This window comes from Xenopus tropicalis, chromosome 9 (assembly GCF_000004195.4).
Source record: "Xenopus tropicalis strain Nigerian chromosome 9, UCB_Xtro_10.0, whole genome shotgun sequence".
Lineage (NCBI taxonomy): Eukaryota > Metazoa > Chordata > Amphibia > Anura > Pipidae > Xenopus > Xenopus tropicalis.
Window position 1 is genome coordinate 28,054,797 of NC_030685.2, and position 27,869 is coordinate 28,082,665.

Consider the following 27,869-nt stretch of genomic DNA (forward strand, 5'->3'; position numbering starts at 1 on the left):
AACAATTTTTAAAATCACAGAAAACGTGCAATTAATGTATCTTGTAAGTTGCTCAAGTTTTTCAGTTCCACTGAAGGACCTTCCTTCGCGTTATTTTATTACAAGGCATGAGTTTTGCCGGAGGAGGTCCTGACGCTTCTGTTGCCTAGCAACACGCTAGTTCCCTTCCTGTTGCTGAGACGCTGCGCGTTGTCGATAAAGTTTGTGTTGTTTTGTACGCGCCGTTGCCCAGGCGGCTTGCGTGCTTGGTTACCAAGAGTTCCAACAATGGCGGCGGACGGTGAGCAGCGTGCGACTTCCGAAGTGACTCAGGCCCTTGCCCGGCATCTAAATTGCCTTAACGATGAGAATAAAATGACAAGGAAGAGGGCACTGGCTGCCATTCAGAAAGAAGCCATGAACGAACGGCTGTCCAGTGCTGTTCTGCAGGACGTCTTTTTGGAGTTGCTTAAACCCCTACTCAGGTGCCTGTCAGACCCCATGGAGAAGTGCCGGGAGTTGTCTGTCCAAATCATAGTGCATTGCGTTAGTAATGTGCCCAGGCCAGAGGATTCCCTGCCCTACTTGATGCCAGCTCTCTCCCAGCGTCTGGGCCAACAGGAAGTTGTAGAACCCTCTGAAGAGCTGAGACTATCCATGGTCGAGCTATTGAGTCTGGTGGTGGAGGTGTGTGGGAAGAAGTTGGCCCCTTACCTGGATGAGATGATTAAAATTTTCCAGAGGACGATTGTAGATCCCTTCCCAGATGTGAAGAAAGAGAGCTGCAAGTGTGCCTCAAACTGTGCCCAATGTATACCAGGTTGGGATTTACAATGACAAGGATCGTTTCTACCACTGTTGTTTCCTCCAGAGTTTTGTTACCTGTCCTAGAGCGTTTACACTACAGTGTTGTTGTAACCAGGGGCACATGAGCAGTTCGGGGGGGGGGGTGCGATGCCGTGGGACATTGCCCCCCCGCCGCTTGTCATTAGCGGCGGGGGCAATGGCAAAGTAGGGGAACTAGTGGTAGGCAGCAGAGGCTTCTGCCTGGCGCCCCCTAATCATTGTGCCCTAGGCAGCTGCCTCTTCTGCCTACCCCTAGTTCCGGCCCTGGTTGTAACCCAGCCCTGCTGTTTATAGATCTGTATGCTATGGGTACAAATGTAGCATTTAAGGTGAATGCAAGTCAAAATTTAAAAAGCATACTGCCCAATAGTCCTCCTATTGTTTAGTAAAAACACCATACTTTTGGCTCACCTAATCAAATATTTACTCAGTCACACTCACGTCACATTTTCTAGAACAGGCAGCCATCTCTAAAAAGGTATTCTCCCTTCCTTTCCCTCCTTGCTTCATACTGCACATGTGTTTCATTCCCTCCCCTCTGCCAGATCCGCTTCTGATTGGCTGGTGGGCATGTGTAGCTCAGAACAGGAGACAGGATAAAGTTACACACATGCTCAGAGAATAGGAAGGCTGCCGCTGGCACCTACAGGAAGGGGAGAGAGATTTCAATGATGTCACTGTAGTCTTCACACTGCTGTAGGCTGCCAGCACCATATCTCAGAGAAGCAAGCAGGGATCTGGGAATTTAGATTTAAGTACTTAAAAAGAATGCCTTTAGACTTACTTTTAATTTATATTAACCTTTCATTGTCCTTTAAACACAGAAAGCATTTGTTATTTGTTGTGGTGTGTTCCCTGTTGAAACCATGCTGAAAGGACGTGGGGATATCTCTATTAAGAGATAGTGATAAAAAAGACACAATTACACATATGAAGCAGTACTTTATAGATACATTTTGTACGTACAAATGTTATTGCAGGTGAAGTAAGACACTTCCAATTACAACATAACTAGCTCTGCCTCAAAGAGCTAAATATGCCCAGAAAGGTTCAGTGTACCTGTGTCTATGCACTTGCAGTAACATTGGTACCACCCAAGCTGCATTTAGAGGGTACTGCCCTCATCTATATATTTGTGTGTTTGTTCTGGTGTGTGAAGAGGCCAATAATGAACATTTGCCATCCATAAAATGTGCATCTGTGCCTCTAAAACTGTAAATTATCTTAAATTACCCCCACTCCTCCTGGACAAAACAAATGACTGGGTGCTTTTCCCAATAGCATGTAACCAATAACCAAAGGAGACATCGCTGTTCTGAAATGTCAGTAATTGTGATCGATTGTTTTTTTCTTTACATCTTGCAAATGCTGTAATACTAAACGGTAACCTGTTTACATTTCTTATCCACAGAGCACTTTCACATGCAAGCAGAGTCCCTGATTAAGCCCCTGATGCAAACAATTTCACACCAGCATTCTAAAGTCCGTGTCGCTGTTATTCAGACAACTGGAACAGTTATACAATTTGGCAGTGGGAAATCTGTTGATGATGTTATGTCCCATCTTGCACAGAGACTTTTTGATGACTCAATCCAGGTAGGTGTTTTACATGATCCCCGTTATATTGATGCCTAGTTTTGCCAAATTCTTGGTTCCATTAGAAAAATTCAGTCACAATATCTAATTGCGCTTCCCCTGTGGTTGATGGAGTTTTATTTTTTTCTTGTTTAATTTTATTCAGTTTTAATTACCAAAATTTGTGAGTAAAGCTGAGGCAGTGAGCTCTGGACAGCTGTTGAGAAGCTAAGCTTAGGGGTCGTTGCAAATCAAGCAGAAAATGAGGGTTGTCTGTCATATAAGCTTTTGCTACAGGGCTGATTATTAAATTCTGATGCAAATGTCATTTAATTGTAATGTGAATCTGAATGAATTACTAATCCGCTTTTTACTGTTACATTTATACTCTTTTTATGCAGTATATTTTCAGTCGGTCCCTACGCTTAGTAACTGACAGCAGCGCAGAGCATGTCTAGGGAAGCAGCAAAAAAAAAGATGGGGGGCTACTGGGGCATCTTTGGAGGCACAGATCTTCCCTGCTAAAGGGCTGTGGTCACATTGGGCTGGTACAGAAACCCAAAACATAATGTACAACATTTCTGTCCTACTTCTTTATTAGGCTTTAGTTCTCCTTTAACTCCAAGCCAGTGTTGCATTAACACTATTTTGAAGCATTCTTTGTGTTTCATCTGATGCACAAATCACAGTAGGCAGGTTCTGCAGTTCTTTTAAATTAGTCTGGTTTGTTGTAATGTTGTCACTGATTGTCCTGTTTGCGGATTGAGTTAAGGTGGCCATACACGCACCAATGACATCGTACGAAACCTCGTTTCGTACGATATTCGGTGCGTGTATGGTATGTCGGTGAGTCGACCGATATCGCAGGAAGCTGCTGATATCGGCCGACTCGCCGATCGGACCAGTTTGAAAATTTTGATAAGGCGCCTGACCAAAATCTCCCTTCAGTGCTGAATTGGCAGAAGGAGGTAGAAATCCTATTGTTTCTACCTCCTTACCTGCCGATTCAGCCCTGAATGGTGTGTGGCGGATCTGACAATGTTTCGTGGTCGCACGAAACATCGTCAGATCGCCACGTGTATGGCCAGCTTTATGTTGTCAGGTTGGCTGCTTTTGTTAAAGCCACTTTTACACTTGCCATCAGTTGAATGTGCATTTGACACTGGCTTTGTGGAGCCTCAAATGCTACCCACTTGTCCTGTAACATTTTTGACTGATGAAGGTGAACTTTTTTTGGTGCCCCAATCCAAGCTTAAAGAAAAACTGAAAATTAAAGCTGTATTCCTTTTATAAAACTAATAATATGCAAAGATAGTCACATATAGTTTCCCTTTGTAGGGATACATGGAATTTATAATTTAGGTAAATCTTAACTCTTAGCACTCTTTGTAGGATTCAGATTTAGCAGTAGTGATGATATCCTGTACAAAAGTATTTCCCTGAAATCTTCAGGAAATTCAGTTTTACACATCACTTCCAACCACACAATGTCTGATCATATTTTCCCAGAACTTACACAGAACAGAACTGCAACAAAGATAGAAAGATGATTTAGTCATACACTACTGCTCCTTTCTTTACTTCCACTAAGCACCAAAGTGCATGGATTTTTAATTTTTTCCTAAAGAATTTACTAAAGGGGACATACTGTATGAAAAACAATACTGGGCAAATTAATTCAATTCATCTAAATATAGAAGAAGGTGCGTTAAAAAGTAGTGTTTTAGGCTGATTTATTGACTATTTCAAACCACACTAGTCCCGCCCATCTGTTCCATTTCCTTCTGCCTCCTTTGCCAGGCTGTGCAGGGGGGCCAGCAGCACACTGCACTGTAGGATAGGAACTAATCAGCAGCTAGGCTGACCTGATAGGGAACTCAAGCCTGTATTTGCTTGTGCGACTGCAGGGCTGTTATTGGCTATCCCCCTCCTACTGTGCTTCTGGCAGGTACCATTAGGACACGCCCCACCCATCATTTGAAACACGGACAGGGAACTGAAAGGATCTTTACCACAGTAAAATCTTGTACAGGTATAGGATCTGTTATCCAGTATGCTCGGGACCTGGGGACTTCCGGATAAGGGATCTTTCCATAGTTTGGATCTCCATGCTTTAAAATTACTAAAAAAATCATTTAAACATTAAAGAAACCCAATAGGATTGGGATCAATATTATCTTCGTTTGGATCAAGTACATGGTACTGTTTTATTATTACAGAGAAAAAGGAAATCATTTCTAAAAATTAGAATAATTTGTTTAAAATGGAGTCTATGGGAGATGGCCTTTCTGTAATTCGGAATTTTCTGGATAACCGGTTTTCGGATAACAGATCCCATACCTGTACATTGAATTGATGCATTCAGCTCTTACAATTGATGGCATTCCTTTTACGCTGCAAACAGGTATATTAACTATTGTAGTAATCAGGGCCGGATTTCTCTCCTGGGCGCCCCGCGGCTGCCCCTGTGGTGTCCCTCCCGTGCGCATGCGCGAACGCGTGCCCCCCCAGTGCGCATGTGCTAACGCGCCATCTCCCCAGTGCGCATGCAGGAACGCTCCTTTAAACTCCCATACGGAGCAGTGGGGAGAGGTCCCGACTGCTCCGTATGGGAGCCAAATTTAAAAATTTTCCTGCATGCCGCCCCTAAACTTCTGCCGCCCTAGGCCTGGGCCTTTGTGGCCTCTCCACAAATCCGGGCCTGGTAGTAATTGTAGAGCAGGGCTGCCAAACTTGGTGTGGTATTTAAATTTGGGTCCCCATGTTGATTTAGGTGAGTTTCCCTGATCCATTTTTAAATTCCTTTGTCTAGTAAAAAATAGTAAAATAAGATTGTCAGTTGACTCTAAAGCAAATACCCAATTTCGCTCTGCTGGGATCTGCTCACCAGATCAAGATCTGCTGGTAGATTCTAGTCTACCTTTTGTGCTCCCTAGCCACTGCTTTGAGAACCCCTGCAAAAGTGTAAAAAAAAAAGTTCCTTTTTTTGCTCCTACATCTTCATATTTGTACAAGACCAAATCTGTCCCTTAGGCTTTTCACTTTCTTAGTTTCTCTTCATCTGTCCTTTCATACAGGGCATAAGAATTCCTTTACCTTCCTATTGCCTACTGATACCATAAAATGTCAGATTGTGGCCCTCGTGCTTGCCAGCTTATATGTACCAGTTTAATAGGGTAGTACCAGTGTAAACACTAAAACCAAATCTATTTGAGCTTTGCAAACCAACCTATCCCCCTAGGCAGACATAATGGCTGCACACATGGGTTGGTTTATCACCTTTTTTGTCATTGCAATAATTAAGTCTACAAGTATATTAAAAGTAACTTTGTAGTTATTGATCGATTGGCCTACTGCATCTTGGTTTTTTTTGTAATGTCTTTTCACAGTATCCTATTTTAGCATATTTATATTGATACTTAATAAAAGAGTAGGGGCAGGCAAGTTATAAGGAATTGTATCCTGCATGATGGTACAGTAGTTTAGCAAGAGTACCCTGTCTATATACCAAAGCTGATACTTATTTCACATATTATTTTTCTATCCTTGTTTGCCCAGACTAAGGAATCTGCTTAATTGTGTTTGCAGTGTTTCATAATGCATTCCTGTCCAGGGCTCCTGGGGCCACTGTGATTAAATCTCAGTCACACTGCATGTGTTGAATATAAGTGAGTAGGCTGGTGAAATGCCTGCCAAAGGGGAAGTGCTACTGTGTGCCATCAGTGGGCTGCTTCATATAGCAAGTTTTAAATGCCTGTAAATAACTTGCATCCAATAATTTTCTTTCTTAAACTTTTCTTTGACAGTTAAGGGGACATACACCACTTTATATATAAACATAAAGTAGTATTTTAGAAAATGCACAAAAATACATTCTGGTTTTTCCCATTACAGGGATGGTATGTCCCCTTTTCTAACATGAGTTTGGTGAATAGGTCTCTTGCTAAACATGCTTTTTGCCTGTGGTTTTAATTAAGATACATAAGAAATATATATGGTTTTGTTATTTCTTGCACTAAACAGGAAAGACTTAAAACTTAAAATTTTTGTTACACCCACCACTTACAATGCTCTGCTTCTGCCTCTACCGTGATGTTCAAGATTGACAGGTTGGGAACGGGTCTATAAATACAGGTGTCTCACTGGGTCATGTTGGGATCAGGCAGGTTAGGGTCTGGTGTGGGTTAAGCAAAAGCTGACCTGCAAATCACTACAGTGCTGACCTACTATACTCATCCATTGGAGCTGAGAATTATAGGAGATACAAAAAGAAGCTGAAAGCAGCTCTTATATAAGATAATTGGAAGATTTGCTAATCCCTAAAAATACACAAGAAATATAAGGCAGGGGAGCAATGAGGATGTGAAGACATCATTCATACAGACAGGACATTCTGTTCAGAAAGCTACTTGGTTAAAGGAATGGGCATATTTTAATAGCTTTTTGCAGAAAGGGCCTGGAACATATTGTTGGTAAGGGGACAAGTGGGTCTGTGGTTAAAATGCTTGGGGGGCTACATTCCACTTAAAGGAAATATGCCTTACAATTTTATTTCACTTAAATATACTGTGATTATCCCTAGGGTTTATTTTGTGTTGTATTTTTTATTTCAAGTAGCAGTGAAGTATGAGCACAGAATGTTTCAAACTAGTGGCCATAAATAGATTGTGCTGTGTTTATCTATGGAGAGGGTTTAGGTTTATCTCAATTAAAGCAATCCATATGGAACCTCCCACTCCTAGACATAACTGCAAATATACAGGGAAGCAATGTTCTGGGTAGACTACACTACTAGAGCCATTATATTTTGCTGCCTATTTAAAGGAAACAGCAAATGGATAAGATAATGCAGCATAGCTTTTGTTTTGTTTTACCCAAAATGATGACTAATTAGTTACCAAGGTAATAAAAAGGTAACAACTAAAACAGGGTTGCTTCGGCAAAATGAATCACAGTTGCTAGGAAACAAGTTATCCAATGTTGTATTCTTTTATTGCACTGTTCCTTGTATATGATACAAATCAGTGTTTATTAAAATTATTTGTATATAAACATGCAGCACTACCCATTGCAAGCATGAAATCATTATATACAATTTTCTTACTTCAGGTAAAATGACATCCATTCTTGCAGGCCAAATAAACTAGAAAGTCCTTTAACAAGAATGTACTGTTAAAACTAACCTTTACTTTAACTTTTATTGTATTATAGAATGCCCTATTCCTAGCAACTTTGCAATAAGTTTTCATTATTGTTTTATAGAATTGTAATTATTTACCTTTCTCTTCTGCCATTTCCCAGCTTTCAAATGGGGGTCACTGACCCCGACAGCCAAAAACTATTGCTCTGTAAGGCTACATTTTTATTACTATTGTTCATTTTTGTTACTTATCTTTCTGTGCAGGCCCTCTTCTATCCATATTCCCATCTCTCATATAAACCACTGCCTGGATTCTAGGGTAAAAAAAGACCCTAGCAACCAGATAGCTGACTAACGGGGAGATTACAGCCAGCATTAAAAAAATAGCTTCTGCTGGCTACAAATTTTCCTGAAAATGCCTTGCCATACATTTGTAATATGTTTTACCTGCACCAACCCCAATGTAAAGCATTTTAGGGAGATTTGTAGCCAGAGCCAAATGTGCCATGGAATGCATTTTCCACTATGTATTGACTAGAAATTGAATGCAAAGATGTAGCCACCAGTTAGTAATTGCTTATAACCCCACCATATGTAAATATTGTTTTATAGTGTGTATTTGTTTTATTGTTTTTATAGTGTGTGTTTGTTTTATACATAATAATCTAGATTTGTTTTGCAGGTCAGGCAAGCAGTAACTGTTGTAGTAGGGGACTGGCTTTTGCAACTGCGAGACCGATATTCTTTTTACCATAAACTGATACCTCTTCTGCTGAGCAGCACTACAGATGAAATTCCTGAAATCAGGTAAGGGTACAGTCAGTTTTGTGCTAAGGGCCTTTAAAGGAACAGTAACACCAAAAAATGTAAGTGTTTTAAAGTAATTAAAATATATTGTACTGTTGCCCTGCACTGGTAAAAGTTGGGTGTTTGCTTTAGAACCCTACTATAGTTTATGTAAGCAAAGCTGTATGTATCCATGGGGCAGCCATTCAAGCTGGAAAAGAGGAGAAAAGACATAGATTGCATAACAGATAACAGATCAGCTCTGTAGAATCCAATGGTAACCTGCACCTATTCTCCTTTTTTCATTTTGAATGGCTGCCCCCATGGCTACACAGCAGCTTTGGGTAAATAAACTATAGTAGGGTTTCTGTAGCAAATACACAACTTTTACCAGCGCAGGGCACTATATGTGTATATGTGTTTGCTTGTACAGCAGCCTTATCAATAAAATAATTACACCCAGATATCTGGGAATTTAACTGTAGTGTTCCTTTAAAACAGACCATAACTGTCATTTTTGATGAACATTCCACATAAGACACAATTCTGTGTCTAGATTTTCTTTTCTATCCCTAAAATGTTATGATAGACAGTGTTTTTTCAACCTAGAAAATTGGCTCTTGATTATTGGGAGAAAATTGGTTCACAGTGGGAAAAGGAGAACGAAGAGGATTTAAAAGATAAACTTGACTTCAGTGCTCCATGTCCTTTATATTACCCAGCAGGGGGTGAGTAATCATTTCAATTATACTAAGAAATAAAGGAAATTGAATCCATGGGATAGAGTTTTGTTGGGTTGTTTATTTTAAAATGTATCATGCTTATCATAGCAACACAGCTCTTTATTCTTATAACAGTAGGATATTACAGTGCTATAACCTTCTTTCTATTAGTTACAGCATAAGGCAGGTAGTGGTACTTATGTTCTGTCGTGCCAGTAATGTAAATTAGTCAGGGAAAGTGACCAATCAAAGTCACAGGAGAGGGCCTGCTTACATCTGTAACAGGCTGGAGTAGCTGATGGAGTTATCAGCATGAAATATAATGTACAGGAAAGAGAACAGGTGCATTATCTTTAATTATGCATTGGTGTTGCTTTGAAGGGATGTTTTGTGCATACGATCTGAATCACTTTTAGTAGGTGTTCTGTTCAGATATGGGATGTGTGTATTTGAATGGGTTTCAGCAAGGTGATTAATATGCTTGTGCTAAATGCTTGCTGTTTTACTCAGCATGGGATTTGTCATTAGTGTTTTTTATGTATTTATTTTTTTTTACATTTGTGATACTTTTATTATTTAGTGCTGTGACGTTTACACAGCCTTTTGCTATTCACATCAGTTTCTGCCACAGTTAAGCTTTCAGTCTAAGGTGCCTTCCACACTAGTGTCCGTTCAGTTAGGTGCTAAGTAACTTACCTGTATGTACTAGAAAACAAAAAGTACCCAGGTAAAACCCACACAGGACACACAAAGAATATACCAATTCCTTACAGTACAGAACCCAGTGCTGCGCAGCATACGTGCTTTACACTGAACTGATGTTTGCCCCGTAAACATGCCAGTAACTGTGGCATAATACAAACCTTGAATCCAATGGTATTAAACTTTTTCCTGCAGCATCAAGCACACTTAGCGGTAATCTTAAAGAAATGAATGCTTAATGTTTTACTTTCCATGATGAAGTTTTGTCAATGGTTTGTTGTTTTTTTTTTGTAATATTTCACATACTGTGATATGTATATATGCTTTGGGGTCAGCAGATAGGAGAATCATACATTTCTATACAATGAGAGGAAATATTGTTAGAACTTGTTAAAAGACAATAAACAACAAAGCCCCACGTCACTGGGGATGCCAATTTGTTAGACACCCCTTTCTGTCATTTTTCCAGCTGTACTGTTCTACACTTTCTCTGGACCAGGGAGGTACAAGGAATTCCTGGAGTTCTAATAAAAGGTACCCAGGGTAGGTGTGTTTTGTGGAGAAAAGGCATCCTTGCCCAAAGTAGGGCACTGTGGTGCGAAAATATTAAGTACCACCCACTCCCTTCCCCAGTGATTGATTGTCCTTTAAAATTGATTTTAGTGCTTATGACAACAATTGCAATAGCCGTAACAACTTTTTTTCTTAGTTTTCCATATGTACCATGTGTTTTTCAGAACTATTTGGCTCCTCAAAATCACAAAAAATGTATTAATAAGCCTTCCAGATTTGAATTAGACATCTTCTGTGTGCAGTTATTGCATGATGCAACCATTTAGCCCAAATTTTTGACACGCTCAAACAGAACTGGATGAGATTCACTTTAAGTACAGTACATGCACTATTGTTTTTTATGTATCCTATATTTTATATACGTAAAGGCATACACCCAAACACTGATTTTTGCATAATGAAAGAAAATGTAATTTAAAGCAACTTTCCAAAATTAGTCAATTTAAGAAAATGCAATGTTGTTGTAAGTGTTGTAATCAGGCAACAGCAAATGATAAATAAATACAGCTTTTAGTGCCATGTACATTTATATACTTCCATTAAACCACTGGAAATGTTTTATCCATGTACAGTATATTGGGAAGTTGCTTAATATTACATTTTCTTGTATGCAAAGAATAGTTGTTTTTTTTGGGTGGAGATCCACTTTCATTTGATTATTTTTGTTTTAATTTGTTCTAATTTTATTTGCAGTACAAAGACCTGGATTAGGATGCCGGGAGCTAATTTTCAGAAATCTTTCCAAAATTCTGCCAGCCATCAGTCGAGATGTAACAGACTGGGTTGCTGGAACAAGGATTAAGGCTTCCCAGCTTCTAGCTGTGCTGCTGCTACACGGAGAAGATCATATTACTCAGCACATGGAACTTTTACTTAGCACTCTGTACCGCTCATGCCTGGATGAAGAGCCGCAAGTTGTGATCAATGTGAGTAGCAGTCTTTGTACAAGCAGATATTATTATTAAATTTAATCTTTGTTTTACAGCTATTTACAGATATTATATATCAATCACATCAGACCCTGCCCCAGTGGAGCTTACAGTCTAATGTCCCCTATTGCTCACCAGCTCAGTGCAATCCAACTTCAAACATTTCTCTACCAAGTTTTGTATTGGTATTTTTCCTTTCTAAAGTCTTTCAAAAAATTGGATGTTTTGGTATTTATAGCGTATTACCATTTATAATGTGTAGTATTGTAAAGATACTCAGTCACTCAGAATTCCTCTAATATATCTAAAGGATACGTAAGCATTTAATCAAAAAAGCCCCTTTCTCCTTGCACTCAATCAGTCTCATATAGATCATAACCTCTGTAACCAATGGAAATCAATCAGACTAGTTTAATTAGAATTAAACTATGTAATAAATATATTCTTTCATGAACACAGGATCACATGGATGACACTTACTTTCAGTGTGCATCTACCTCTTTAAATATGAAGTTTTAAAAAGGAAAACATTGTTTTTGAAAAATGTGCTCTTTTGAATTTCACAAAAAAATCATTTTATACGCAGAGTGTAAAATCCGCTGAGTTAATTGGAACATTTGTGAACCCTGAGGTGTTTCTGAAGTTGATTTTGCCTGCACTTCAAAAATCTCCACTGGCATCTCATCTAATGACTCTGGCTGCATGTATAAGAGGATGTTCAAGGGAATTGCTCAAGACCCACTTAACTAAGATAGCCAGTGTCATTTCTCAATCAGAGATCTGCCAAGGATCAGAAAAGGTAAGAGGCAGTCTTTTTAGGGAAGCTTAATAAAGGACGCTGAGATGTCCATATACACTTTTATCCATTTGCATTATTTGTAAAATATATGAGAAATTTATCACTCTGAGGTGCAGCATGATTGGCTGCCATTCAGTACTAGCTTTTATAGTTTTTCTTGCATATGTACTGGATAGGCACAGCCCAAATTACTTTTTGAAGTATGAGCTGAGGGAAATGAAATGCACAATAAAGCAGCTAAAATAACGTAAATGTAATTATACACTAATTGCTGCAATGCACATTACTCAAGATTCTGCTGCAGGGATGACACATCCTGAATGGAATTACTTGGGCTGTGTAGTTTTGTGTCATATGCAAACACTGATACATTGCTTCCAATACCTTCCCCTAAATCATCAATATACAAGTTAAATAAAAGTGGACTCAACCCAGAGCCCCACGGGACTCCACAAAAATACTAGTAGTAGAGAATGTACCATTACCAAAACCACCTTCTTTACAAGATCCTGTAACCAGTTTCCTATCCATGTACAAACAACTTTATTAAGACCAACAGACCTTAGCTTAGAAAGCAGTCATTTGTGGTGCACAGTATCAAACACGTGATTCAAATGGATGGGCAGTAGCAAGAGAGAAAATATGCATCATTGCTGGAACTGGCTCTTTTTAGTGCTCACTAGATCATTTTTGGGCTATAAAATATCAGTCCAAGGCTGTAACATGTTACCTGTTCAAATGCATGGAAGGCAGCAATAGAGGGTTTGGGACATGTGCGCCATCTGAAAATCACTGTCCTTGAACATGTCCTAAATGCCTACATTTTTAGTAACATGGAACAGCAAGGGAGAAACAAGATCAAATGGAGTGCTTTAAGGTAGTGGGGGCAAGTTCAGAAATGAAGTCATCTAGGCAATAGGCTGCAGGCAATATGGGTAGCCACAAACACACAGGTAGCAAGAAGGGTTTGACCCCTGTGGTACTGGAATTGTTGAGTTTCAGATCAGCTGGGGAGGAAGTAGATGGTCAGGGAAGGGTATCACTACAAAAAGGTAAATAAGATATATTGGTGCAGAATTAAAATATGCCTGAGGTCTTTGAGCCGTTATGTGCCCTTAAAATTAAAGTCATTTTCAGGCTGATGATACACCAGATATTATATGACAATACGTTTTTGTGCATCTGTTCTCAGACACAACATCCTTCTGAATAATGGTTATTATTAGCCTCTTGGCCACTGGCTATTTCAATATGGTGCTGCTGATTGACGCGGGCGGCTTATACTAGTGTTGAAACGCTATTTCATAAACAAAACTAGACATGTTGGCGAATTGGGTCTGTCAGCCTAAAATTATGTTCTGTCAGCAGAATATCCTATTGCAAGCAGCAATCACTCTGATCTGGCTTAATAGCAGGCAGCACTTTATAGGGAAAGGTTAATTCCCAGGTGGATAAAGAGAAATTCTGCACCTGGTAGTGTAGTGAAAGAAACAAGATGAATGTTACAAAAAGCATTTTCTTCAGTGTAAGTCATTGCTCTGGTTAACATTAATACACATTATAAATATTTTAGCTTTTTTTTCTGCTATTTTACACTTAATCATATGTACACCTAGTTAAAATTCTGAGCAGCCATTTTAGTGCAGTCTGTTTTCTTTGTTCTATTTAATAGTCACATTCCATTTCTTAGTGATATGCACACGGGCTAACCACTTTTATAAGTTCACATGAACTGCAGGGAGCCAACAGCTGGGGTGGTATAAAGTAAGCAAGGGCAGCTCTGCAAGGCATGGTGATAAATATATATAATATCCAAATATCAGCTATTGTGATACTAAAATCTACAATTAGTATTGATGATGATATATATGGTTAGGTCAGTATTGGTCTGTGTGTGCCAGGGTTCACTTAGAAGGGTTTAACTTGATGGACTTTGGTATTTTTTCAGTCCAACTTAACTATGTAGCTATATATAAACACATTAGAGAACATAGGTGGAAATTTATTCTGGCTTTAGGCACCAGCTAAATCTAAAGAGTCTTGTTTCTGAATGTCAGAAGAACTACTATTCATATGCATTGGTCCTAAGTGCCTAGAAATAAAGTGACAGACATTCCTATATGGTCCTATTGACTGTAATTAATAGAGGATGCCAAGTGGGCACACATAACACCCTGCTCTTATTTCTGCTTGCACGTTGGTTCTGATTAACTGCAGTGAATTACCCCAGTGTTTTTCAACCTTTTTTGGGCAAAGGCACACTTGTTTCATGAAAAAAATCACGAGGCACACCACCATTAGAAAATGTTAAAAAATTTAACTCTGTGCCCAGCAGCAGTGCCCCCCTAGTACATTGGTGCCAAGAGCAGTGCCCCCCTAGTACATTGGTGCCCAGCAGCAGTGCCCCCCTAGTACATTGGTGCCAAGAGCAGTGCCCCCCTAAGCAATGAGTGCTTGAATGAACTGCACCATCCCATTCTACATCTATTGGGGAATCAGGCCATCTAGGAAGCAAACCATAAATGTAGAAATTCACATCATTTTATTGTAGGCAAATGAACTGAAATATATTGGCTGCCCTCACTGACTATTTTATCCAATTGCTCTACCTACACGCTACCTGGGTTCTCTACACATTCCTCCACACATTCCTCCACTCAACACTGTTAGTTGGGCAAGTTAGATGTGATTCGCATGGGGTACGAGGGTGGGCTCCTGTCCCTCTCACCTGTGGGCCGCACTCACTCTGTACTGCAGCCCGGGTGTCCCGGCTCTGGCTATCAACTACATCCCCGGAGCGCACATCTAGCAGCATGGCTTTCACAGAACTGGTGCCTACATCAATCCCCAGCACCAAGCGGGAGCCGCCGTCAGCCTCCATGTGTCACTGTCAAAGTCCACAAACAGGGAGGCGGGACTTGAAAAGAACCCCGCCCCCCCCCCCGCTACGGAGACAGGGATAAACTTGCTTCCGGATAGCGTGACGTGAGGGAGGCGGCAAAGCAAGTGTGGGCAGAAGCACGGAAATGAGAGGCTGGCAAAGTGTGGAGGGGCGGACCAGGGGCGGCACACCAGGCACCATCTCGCGGCACACTAGTGTGCCGCGGAACAGCGGTTGAAAAACGCTGAATTACCCCATAGTTTTATATTCCTGGTATGATAAATATGTCTCCTCTTATACCTTAACAGGTTCTCTACCAAGAGCAGATGCTGTGCTGCATCCAGTCCTTAATTGGAATGTGCCGGCAGGACTGTACAGAGGTTAGCTTACCGTGCATGAAAGTTCTTATCGCAATACTTGCCAGCCCAGCGTCTGAAAGCCTTAATAATAAGGTATGGTTTAATTTATTCAAAGTGTTTATTCATGCATTTGTAACATAAAACAACATAAAACATTTGACATTGGTTCTGCAAGCGCGTTCTTTTCATGCTAGGGTACAAACGGTACATTAGGTTAAATAATCAATAATGTCCTACTCAGGATGTGACGTTATTCCATGGCTTCAGCCCATGTTCCCCATACCTTGTCATACTTTTGAGGGCAACCTCTTGCTATGTAGGTGAGTTGTATCAGCGGCAGAAGAGCTTTAAGTAAATTGAGCCAACTGGCAATTGTTGGGGGAGAGTGTGCCATCCATTGAAAGAGGATAGTTTTCCTGGCATAAAACAGTAATGTTCTATAGAGGATGCGTGAATAATGTCATCCACAATGCCAAGTAGGTAAACCTTGGGATTGAATATTTTAGGTACGCATGTTGTGTTTTGGATGTGGTTAGGACCTGGTTCCAAAAGTGATGTATTTGTATGGTTCTATTTATTAATATGTAATAATATAATAATAATTTATGTTTGGTACACAGGGAAAGGGTTCATTTTCTTATAGTGGGCAAAATAAAGTGTTAAGAAAAATGTTTTTCACCCACAATGCATTGTTTCCTTGCATCTTTGCCTCCAGCTGTCAGACACAGATCCTTTTATGGAGGCTCAAATATTTGTACCCAGATATGAATGACATTTAAGTGTCTGCAACTTGTAGGATGTGGTACATGAGTTTCCATGAGAGTTCAAATGCACAGCAGTTCCTTAGGCATTAGAAGGGTGTGCAGAGGAACCCTTGTATTAAATATGGTACTACTTTGGGAACCTTCTTTAGGAAAAAAATCACACACAGAGGATCATCCACTTTTATCAGCCTCTGTTTCCTACATAGGCCGAGAAAACTGGATTCACTCATCTGCAGCTCCATGTGACTGCACTGACAGGCCCAGCGTCGTCCTGAATGCAGCTACACAGAGGAAAGATCAGGCAAAAAACAACCCCTAAAAAAAAAAAAGATTGGCCCAAAAAGAAAAGCAATTTTACAGGCTGAGAAAAGATCTGCTGTGTATGAATCTGACCTCGGCATTACCAATACTATTAGCAGTTGCCAAAAAAATTTTAGGGGTGCAAAGCAGTTTTCTGAAGATTATGAAATGTCAGACACATCATCTGTTAAAGGTTTAATACAGGGATCTGTAGTCCAGGAGGATAGCTAAACCTTTTAGGCTGCCTTTTAGTATTGGCCCTTTACCCTTTATGCGGAACCACTATGTGGTGCTCTGATAAGGAGGCATGAAATCTAGTTCCAAAGGTTGGCTGGAATGAAGAGTTTCAGGTGCATTTAGGGGCATTAGCACTGTTTATTTGACTGCAGGTAAGGCTATATAATAACTTGTATCTTTTGGCCTCTTAGCCTTTATGGCAATTCTGCATTATTTCTAGCCACAATTTTTTGAAAATTTAAAAATAGCTGTGCCCATGATGCTTAAGGCCCCCATACACGTTGAGATCCGCTCGCTTGGCGAAATCGCCCCGTGTATGGGGACCTTTATATGGGAATGAATGTCCAGCCTAAAAGACAATAGGCTGGTAGAGAGGTTGACCCTTGTTTAGGCAGTAGATAAGATGACTGAACATAGTAAAATTAATTTCACAGCAAAAACAATCCCATTGGCAAAAGATTACAGGCTTCTCCTTTCAAGAAACCATTTTTACTTGTACTGGAATGCAGTAACTGTTATGCTAGTGTAAATGAAATGATAACTATTTGGTGTTATTGGTCACTTTACTGGAGATCTAAATGGCCTTCCAGTGTTTAATTGTTCACTATTTGAAAAATACTGTAAATGTATGCCACTGTTCTAATAGTATTTTCTGGACAAACACAGGTACAGGATACATTACTGTCATTATCAGAAGTGCAAGGTTTGAATGGGCCCCATGATCTCTACAGGCAACACATGCAACAGCTGTTGGACTGGGTATCAGAAAGTCACAATCACTGGACCAGTTATTCAGTGGAGCAAATACAGTTTGAAGTTATTGCTGTTGAGTCTGGTATGTACTGTATTCCAACTTTTATCTGAGCACAAAATAGTTTCCTGTTCTACAGGAGTCTTCTCCTAGACTCTTGTTGAAGATCTAGCCTTAAACTGTTTAAACTTTAACATTTTAACCTGATATCTGCTCTTCATAGATAAGGAGTTAATATCCTACCGTAGGATCACAGTGTTCTCTTTGTACTGTATCACATCCAAATATGTATGTAATTTTTCTGAATGATATTCTGGAATGTTTTGCCCGTTGTGCCCAGGAGCAAATGTCTTCCTCTGCCACAATCAGCATTAATTATTTCCCCATAGACACAAGCAGAGAATTTCTTTTGCTAATTAAGGTCTGACTGCAAAACCTGTTTGTTCCTTTACTGCTCATTCTTTCTAGCATGGGTTACACATTTCTTATTGTAATATTGTCTGAAATCCACAGGAATTTGATATCTTCTCTTTATAAGTGCATCAAGGTGATGCTTGTAGTCCTTTGTTGCGTATCTTTTACAGTAAATCTCTTATTAAATGTGGTACTCAAGTAGGGATGCACCGAATCCTCAGATTTGGTTCGGGATTCAGGCAGAATCCAGCCTTTTTTTTGAAGGATTAATCCTAATTAATATAAATTAGCATAGGCTAATTAGCATTCAGAAGGGTTAAATTGTAGGGGGGGGAATTTTCGCCGTGCGCTGCTCTTGCGGCAATTTTTACCCTTTTCAATCCTAATTGGCGTATGCTAATTCGGATTCAAATTCAGTTCGGGATTCAGCAGAATCTGTCGGGGTTGGTTCGGGGGTTTGGCTGAACCCAAAAAAGTGGGTTCGGCGCATCCCCATACTCAAGTGGCCTTTGGCTAAACTAGCTAGTTTACAGAATTGTGCATTTTATGTTGTAGTACAGGAACATATCGATAGAAATAAAAAAGATGAAACATCCAACCCCCCTTAACCAAACTGCCTTAATTCAGCCTATTATGATTGGATTCAATCCTCCTATATTAGGTATAGGCCTACTTAGAGGGAAACCTGTCCTGTTTGTTTGATGGTGAGTATCTCACTCCTGGTTTAATTTTATGAAACTCACTTCCAATGTCATACCATCACAATTGTGGGTGCTTGCTTAGGCAAGCAGGATTTCTGCATGCTGTGGGATGTGCACATTGCCTTCATGTGGCTCTACTTTCTACTAGGAAATAATGTTAATACTAGATGTACAACTACAAAGAGCAAGTCATGTTTAAATTAAAGGGGCCTTACACCCATCTCTAAAACAATTTAAATTGCAAATGTGCTCAAAAGTAGTGAACAACTTTACATTTGTTTTTGTAGATTTCATGATATTTGCAGACTTTACACTGTAGCTTGGCAAGCCAGACAGCTACTAGAATGACAAGAACTATTGACAGTGAATCTGTAGGGTTTATTTGCATTCTCAAGTGCAGTGAGCAGCTTGTGCTTTTCCTAGCAGTGTGTTGCGTCAAAAACCAAGTGCTCTACGCACTTCTGTATAGTTGTGCTTGGCACCATTTAGTCCTTACTGCCTCCTATTCCAAATCAGCAGTCACTTTGCCTATTGACATGGGAACCCTGGAGCTACCGCCACCTCTGGACCAGGCAGTAACACCAAGGTTCCCTCAGCACCCTGCATGAATAGGTGCAGCAAATATGTTGAGTAAAGAATTATGTACTATATGTATTATATGTATAAAGGTATAGGTAAAGAGCTTTGACCTGGCTAGGACTTCAGAACCAAAGCCCAAAGGGGGACTTTTGGTCCATCACTATTTACAAACTGTGAATTATTTTTCAGGTCCTGTGATGGGAGAAACTCTTCACCTGTTCGTGCCAATTCTGAAGACGTGCCTTCAACCAACACGAGAACCACAGATGCGCCTGAAGCTTTTTACAATGCTGTCAAAACTGCTGCTGAAAGCAAGCGAAACAGTCAACTCCCAAGGGTAGGTCGTGCTTGTGCCTTGCCTTTCCACTGTCAGACAATGGACATTCATTCACAGATCTCTGCACTCAGCACACAACTGCACCAACAGGAATGTTTCAATGGCATATTGTTCTCTCCAGTCCTACACAGAAATTTTACTTAATTAACTTATTAAAACAACAGTGTGCAAGTATGACTTCTAAATTCCCTGCAACTTTACCCTTTATGTGCTTTACTGCCACTAAAGCAGTTTGTTGGAACCCAAGAAAAAGTAAATATCTGTTGTATCAATATGGTATGGAGCAACCATTTTGTTTCTGAAACGAATATACTTCCTTGTGTTCCCAAGTATATTGTCTTATAGTGTTTCCCCTAGCAGCTGAAACCTTTATACAATTTCTCTTGAAAGGGGTCTGCATTTCAGATACTTTCTCTTCTTTTGCATAATTGAAATTTAATTCTAAGCAGCTTTTTTTTTTTTTTTTTTTTTTGAGTATTTATTGGAAAGCTACTTAGAATTATTTTTTCTTCCACTGTTTAATACACACAGTGCTAATATTTGATAGAACAGGGACCACACTGTTTTGAAGAGTTCTGTGTATTATTATAACAATATTTTATTATTCTGGGCTTAAAATAAGTTAGGCCTTTTAGTTTAGACCACAGTAGGTCACCACAGGGTACCACAAATATATTTCCTTAATATCGGCATTGGTTTTTTACTGCCCCCTACTGGAATTTCTGGATTATTTTTTTTTTTTTATTATTATAGCTGAAAATATATTGGAAAATATATTTTTTTGTAATGGCCATGGATAGACATAAAAGGCAAATGGTTGGGTGAGCAGAGGGCCCAATGCCACCTGGGCACACTGGGAGTTTTCCTGGTCCCTTCTAACCTTGGAGTATTGTTTCTTGAAATCAGTAGGGATTGATTCCAGGCATTTTCTCACTCCCCTGTGGAGCATCTAAACACTTGGGTGGCAGAATGTCTATAATTACTTTGTATGCTATTGCCCTGTGTATGTAATGTTGCAGATGGTAATATACCAATTTAAGTATAAATAGCATCTTTTCATTCAGTTTTTTTTTTAATTCATTTGTCTTTTCTATTTCTAATTTTCTACTTAAAAATATAATTTTGTTGCCAGGATGAAGTTACTAGTGAGAACCGGAAGGCAGGATTGGAGTCTTACTGACTCCAGAAGCAGGCATTTGCTAATATAATTTTGTTTATTTCCAATAGGCAGCTCCATAGATATTTTGAAAGCTTTATAAAGAATATGATAATGCCAAACCTCAAGTGGCAAGCTGGGAGAACAGCAGGAGCCATCCGAACTGTCGCAGTATCATGCTTGTGGGTTCTTCTCCAGAGTGAAACTCTAACACATCAAGAGGTACAGCCAGTCTGAAGGGGCACCTTCACACATAATGGGAATTGTTTGGCAACAAAATATGCTGTGCTTTATCTTATGTTATGTTAGATATTTTTATATCAAGGTTTATTCACCTATTATAATTATTTAATATATATATTTATTTAGGGACAACACAGAGGTTCTTTATTATTTACATCACTCCGTGCCCTTATATAGCTTACTATCAAAGGACACTACCATGCACACATTTAACCTGCTTGTATATTTGTGGCGTGTCTAAGGAAGACAGCACTCAATTTAAAAACACACATGCAGAACACAGGTAGAACATATAAACTCCTTGTAAATAGTGAATAAGTCTGAATCAAAGTAAGCAGAATCTGACTGAAACTGCTGGTCCCGTTGGATCCAGTCTGGGGGGCAGCGCTGGGGGGTTCAGGAAGTGCAGGCAACAGCAGGCACGTAGTTTGCTCATGCCTGCTGTTGCCTAGGGACCCCCAGGCACAAATCAAAAAAACTTCTTTATTTAGCAATGAGAATGTGCCTACAGCCTGGCTTGCTCACATGCAAAAACAAAAAAAGTAATGGAAGTCAAATAGACTGTTACTTAAAGAGCAAGATCATTACAGTTTTGTTTCCAGGTCAATATCCATATTTAGTATAGGGCCCACATTTAGTATTGTCTTTTTGAGCCTAACCAACTGGTCGTTTGGGCCTCCCCTGGTAAAACATTTAGTTCACTTACCAACATGAGCTGCAATGTAGGGTTTAATGGATAATTTGCTGTAAGAATTATAGCATTCGGAATCTAATAATTGACTAAAGTATACATTGACTTTTTATTGCTACTGTACACGCTTTCCTCTTTAGACAAATTTAGGTTACATGCGGCAGGCCTGAACTGGGATTCAAAATAGGCCCAGACAGCCCTGCACAGGCCCACTAAATAGTGACTGCCTATGGCATCTTACAGCTGCCCTTCTGGCATTTGCCAAAATCCACAGATTGCCAGTCCAGGCCTGACACACATACATAATAACCTCAGAGCAATAAGTTGTAATATTCAGAACCCTTTGGGAGTAAACCATGTCCCATTGGCCCAAGGCTGCTCATTCTTGTCCTGTGATATACACACCAACAATCAAGAAAGATTAGAGTTGTTAACTGTAGTCAGGTCTGACTCGTGCTGTATATGATTAACATTTCATGCAGCGTAAGGAAATAATGTTACAGCTCAGTTGTTATAGCGCTGGACATTTTCATTAGTTTGTGTACAGCAAGCAGAAGACCTTGTGGGAACAAGACAAAATTGCTTTCCTCTTTTATTTTTTCATTATTATTATTATTGTTAACAGGTTCTTCAGGTAGAAGACGATTTGATGCCTCAGGTCATCACGACATTGGAAGAGGATTCAAAGATGTGTCGGCTAATGTCTTGCCGCATTATCAGAGCCCTTCTGAGTGCTTGTGAGCGACAGCTGCACCCTGATAAACTGAACAAGATTTATCCTGGTAAATTGGTTTATATGCTCTGCATTGTTCTGTTTCAGCTGAGTTCTGCTTTGTATATCGAAGGACAGACAGTTGTAACTATATTAAAAATTCAATCAGAATCTGATCTGTTATATTACTCTTTCTTAAATTAATAGCTTTGTGTTAAAGTACAGGATAATACAAAAAATGGAGTATTCTCCCCTGTTTGGGGAACTCCAAATAGTAATACAGATGAATTGGCATTTAATGATACTAACCCTAGTGCATACTTATAGTGCCTTACACTATAAGATCCACTGGGAAAGAAATTGGTATGAATTATGAACAATCACTGTGCTGTGTAACTTGTTGGATAATAATAACTCTACAGCACTAATGAGGCACTGCAAACATTGCAAGGGGTAGTTTGCCTTAAGTATAATGTAGACGGTAATATTATGAGATAATTTTCAATTGGTCTTCATTTTTTTATTTGTAGTTTTTGGATTATTTTGCTTTTTGTTCAGCAGCTCTCCAGTTTGGAATTGCAGCCTTTATCTGGTTGCTAGGGTCTTTCTTTGAAAGAGAGGGTCTTTCTTTGAAAGAGAAATGCATATGAATGGAGGAGGGCCTAAAAAGAAAGATAAGTAATTAAAAGTAACAATAGCAATAAAATTGTAACCTCACAGAGGAATTAGATTTTTGGCTTCTGGGATCAGTGACCCCCATTTGAAAGTCAGAAGAGGAAAGCAAATAATTGAAAAACTGTACAAAAATAAAAAGTGAATGCCAATTTAAAAGTTGCTAAGAATAGACCATTCTACATATTAAAAGTTAACCTGAACGTGAATCACTCCTCTAAGGGCAGATTTACTAAGTTTTGCCCTTACAGTTGGGGGATTTGGTAATGAAGATCACAGCTTGAGATTAGAACAAATCATTCAGGCCTGAATCAGATTGTTTCCCTGAGACATTTTGTATGTGGTTTTACTTGATCAGTATTAATACTAAGGGAATTCACAGCAAAAAAAAACATGGAAAAAATGAACATTCACAAAATGAACAATTTATATGGGATTTAACATTTTACACTTGTTCTTTTGTGGGTCTCACATATTAAATCCATGGAAGGCTTGGGCCAAAGTTAAATATCGGTTTTGAACAATTCAATTTAAGTGGCAGAAATAAATAATTTAGACTTGATTGGCCATTTTTAGGGTTAAACTCAATGTGGCTGGTGCGAATTGCATTATTTTTTAGCTTTTCTTTCAACCAAATATTTCCATTGACAGAACTCTTAAAGAGGCTGGACGATGCATCCGACGAGGTTAGAGCTGCAGCTGCTAAAACCCTGAGTCACTGGTTTAAATGCATCAGCGATGAGTATGATAGGACTACATATAAGGGCCATCTTGAGTTTTTATACAGAGGGTTGCTGGTACATCTTGACGATCCAGATGCAAGTCTCCAAGTTATTGTTCTAGGTAAGATAAGCACACATATTATTGGTATATCTTACAGTATGTATACAATGGTATAATCGTGGCAACATTTCTGTGGGTTTAACTGAAGGCATGGGACACTGACTAGGATGTTCTCACAAACACTTTGGTAAGAACACCTTGGCAGCCTCAAAACAGAAATATACGCTTAAATATTGTTTCCTAGGTTGCAATACTTTATTTTTGTTGATAGCTTCATTAAAGAAGGTTGTCCATCTTTGAGTTAACTGTTAGTATGATGTAGAGAGTAATATTCTCAGACAATTTGCAATTGGTCGTCATTTTTTATTTCAAGTTTTTTTTAAATATTTCTGTATTTGTCTGGCAAAACATTTCCAGCTTGGAGTTTCAGCAGCTATTTGGTTGCTAGGATCCAAATTACCATAGCAACCCGGGTGCATTTTAATGAAAGACTGATATATGAATGAGAGAGGACCTGAATAGAAAAATAAGTAATGTAACCATAACAATTCAAGGTGAACCACCCCTTTAAAGTGGACCTGTCACCCAGACATGAAAAGCTGTATAATAAAAGTCCTTTTCAAATTAAACATGAAACCAAAATTCATTTTTATATTAACACATTCAAACCGATTATAAATGCATTTAAAAATCCCAGCTGTCAATCATACACTGCCTGCCCCGCCTCTATGCCTTAGGCATAGAGGCGGGGCAGACAATTACTTAAACTTTCCAATTAGCTACCTTCTACCCTACCTTCTCACCATCTAATTGTGTAGCCAGTGCATGGGCCTGGGCATTAGGTCCCCCATTCTGGCACATACACAAGATTTTGGGGTGATACAAAGCTTGCCTTAATAACAGTGCCCACAAAATGGCAGCTGTCTGCTGGCTGTGACTGTATATTTCCAAAACTAAAAGAAACAAGATTTATAGCATTTATACAGTATGTGAAGTTATTTTTGCTTAACAAACACAATAGAAAAGAAATTGAAATTATTTCTTAGGGTGACAGGTCCCCTTTAAGGGACAAGGCGTAGTAACTGTGGAATGTAAATAAGATGAAAACTATTTTGACCCTAGGCAGGTTCCTAGAGAGAACATGTTGTCTTCAGAAAACACCATGTACAATTACCCACGCAGTGTGCAAAGTACAGAAAAAAAGTTGCCATTTTATTTTTGCGCTTTGCCCACTGTATGGGGCATTGTATGAATAGCCATAGGCCTTTGCGTTCCATTTCAGAGTGCAGAGACTTGTGGACTGCTGTTTGAATCTAGCACAGCCTGCATTTGGGACAGGGCAGGCAGGGAGAGGCACATAGGCACACACAAGTTAGGGATCAGAAGGAGGCACAGCCTGCACTGTAGCCCTGAATGTACCTTCTGCCCAAAGGCATATAGTAAGCACAGGGCTGGGCTGCATCTCCTCACCCTGCTTTCGGAACAGAGTGGCAGATTTTCAGATATCGGTGTTGTTACATGAGCACTAAGGGGTGTGCACTTGCGCCCCTGGGCTTGTAAATAAGCCGTCTAGTGTCAGCAGCCCTGCCTTACAGCACAGTGTCCTGAATTTGGTTCTGACTACAGCTTTATCTACAAGCTCTATATATGTTTTTTACCATTAAAGTGAATTCCAAGCCTTTGTTTTTTTGTATGCTCACTGGCCCTTGGTGAAATTAACCATAGTAACTTATGTGACTGGGATAGGGGCCTGAGATTGTAAGCTTTACTGGGGGAAAGGGATGATATTAATGGTGGCCAGTCTCTGTAAAGAACAGTGTAAACATTAACAGAACATGATAATAATAATAATAACATAAAGAAAATCACTGAGGGCCAGATCTGACCCTGTGGCTTCCAATCAGACACCCTAAACAGTTCAGATTGGTACATCCATTGCAGAGCATGTAGGGGAAGGCAACCAACGCCCATTAGAAGGCTAGCTGACTTCATCCTTTCCTTGGATGTTTGGGATATTTATTAGCTCTATTTACACATAAAAGAACTTGCAGCTACTGTATAATGGTACCATTTGTGAATCATCTATTGATGTAGTGAGACCCATTTTGCATGCCTATAAATCACTGTGGCGTTTTCTATGGGATGCTAACAGCAAGCTAATAGACCTATTTGTAAGGAAGACAGTCCTGAGAGGATAGCAGGCATAGTCCATTGATCATAAAGCCTATTACATGTGTCAGGCTATTGAGAATTACCTTCTTAATACTTCACTGCCAGAGAAGATCAGGGTCGTTTATAAAGGGTTTAATTTGTTTGTTATTCTTGCATATTTTTGGGAGCTGCCCATATGAGTTGAATATTCCATGTCTATATGTTTGCACTCAAGTGGAAGTAGCCATAATACAATGACCAGATCACATAAGTGCGGGGCCAATGCAGACCTGTCAGGCAAGAATCACATCCATGACCTGATGCAGTCCTTGCATAGTAAGATTTTGCAGCCTTCCGGAGAACTATCTGAAGAGCCCCAGTGAGATATGTGCTGTAGAGGCCATGTTTATTGACCAATATATGAGCCAACAGGCAACCACCTTGGTAAAGAGTAGTCAAGTCAGCAGGGAAAATGTACCATTGCAGCTTTGCCTCTAGTTTGCAGAACATATAACGTGCTGTGTGTTTTCTTATTATGAACACTAGGTGGCAGTATTTTAAAAGACTTTACAGCAGCTATTGCCAGCATAAATGGCAGCTGCTGCTGAGGATAGTCAGAAATGAATCATAGACTTGCTTGTTATGTGACCCTACTGTATCTCCATTAGGGAACAAACTATTGTTCATAGACATGGTCATGTCAGGGTTGATATCTCAGTGGGCAACCCCCTGCAACTACAGCCCATGACTAAGTCTCCATAAGACACGAAACGCATAGGGTGTCTTGGAGATGTCAGTTTTAATGTAACTTTGGATAAAACATTTTTACTCTTTTGACCCTGTGGATCCTTTTAGTGCCTTTAAGCCTATGCTGTTTGTGATTTACTAACCCTCTGCAACCACCCTGTTGCCCTGCAAAGAAGGCTTATTTGTGTCTGTGCCTCCAAGTGTTACTGTCAATGGCTGCACACACACTTTTAGATTGTAAGCTATATTTAGCAGAGCCCCTTTTCCCTCTTGTATCAGTTATAGGTTGTATTTTTGGAATATGATCTGTAGGTTCATTGTATACACTGTGTAGCACTCTGAGTGTACTGTACCGGTCAGTATCTATTTTGTATGTTTGATATATACACCCTTTTGTAGAATGTGTAAGAGCTTTATAAATACATGTTAATAATAATGATCTCTCCCTTTATCATGCAGATCTGCTGAAGGAAGGAAGTGCTGTTTGCCCATCCCTTTTAGTGCAAGAAATAGAAGCAGTCCGACACAAGCACAGATCTCCGGCTTACTGTGATCAGCTTTTACAGCACATTGAGACGTATACAAGCAGTACGCCTACAGAATGCACATAGTTTGCAGCAGCACAGGAATACGTCACTCAGGTTCAAGCAGCTGGCTCTTCCCATCCTCCTGTACTATTTTTAAACCTATATTTATTTTGCATTGTCTATAATGAAAACTTCCCCATACCCAAATGCATATTCAGTGGCCTGAAAGCACAGCCATTGGGTTACAGAAGAGGATTTGTTCCGAAGGATCCTGACAGTTTCTGCACATGCGCCAATCATAATGCGTTTCTGCTTCCTAGAAATACAGGAGGATATGAATGGACATCTCCCAGAACAGAAATGCGATTGATGAGACGACAAGTTGCACAGCTACTTTCCCAAATTTAGATTTGTACATTCTCTTTAGTTGCATTTTAGAGCAGCAGGAATTAAGATTGCACATCAAGGAGATCACCATTAGTTATGCATAATAATCACCCTGAAACAAACTCATTTGGTGTCCTGCCCCAGCATTCAAGTGTATGGTCAGACTTAAAACCTATGCCTGTACTTCATGATCCTTTAGCGATCTGACAGATAAGTAGCACATGGATTTTTTCTATAACTAAAAAAATGAATACTATAATTCTCAAGGGGCTGAATAAAAATGTTATATTTTTAACCAGTTAGTAGTTTTATATTTGCTTGTGTTTTCTTAACAAAATGTTTAGCTTTATTTTTATATAATTTAGCTTTAGAACATTTCTGTTGTTAAGATCCTCATATATGTGACTGTTGCCACCAGTTAGTGCT

At 39.5% G+C, this 27,869-nt stretch overlaps 1 protein-coding gene across 1 annotated transcript; it reads left to right on the plus strand.

Moving 5' to 3' along the window:
- Nucleotides 1-112: 112 nt before the first annotated feature.
- Nucleotides 113-27,745, plus strand: dnaaf5 (dynein, axonemal, assembly factor 5). Its single transcript, XM_002941809.5, has 13 exons — nucleotides 113-799; nucleotides 2,237-2,421; nucleotides 8,223-8,347; nucleotides 8,936-9,054; nucleotides 11,017-11,249; nucleotides 11,839-12,051; nucleotides 15,241-15,384; nucleotides 17,259-17,427; nucleotides 19,227-19,374; nucleotides 20,602-20,752; nucleotides 22,090-22,246; nucleotides 23,500-23,691; nucleotides 26,989-27,745. The coding sequence occupies exons 1-13, from the start codon at nucleotides 268-270 to the stop codon at nucleotides 27,138-27,140; spliced, it is 2,520 nt and encodes an 839-aa protein (XP_002941855.2). The 5' UTR covers nucleotides 113-267; the 3' UTR covers nucleotides 27,141-27,745.
- The last annotated feature ends 124 nt before the right edge of the window (nucleotides 27,746-27,869 follow it).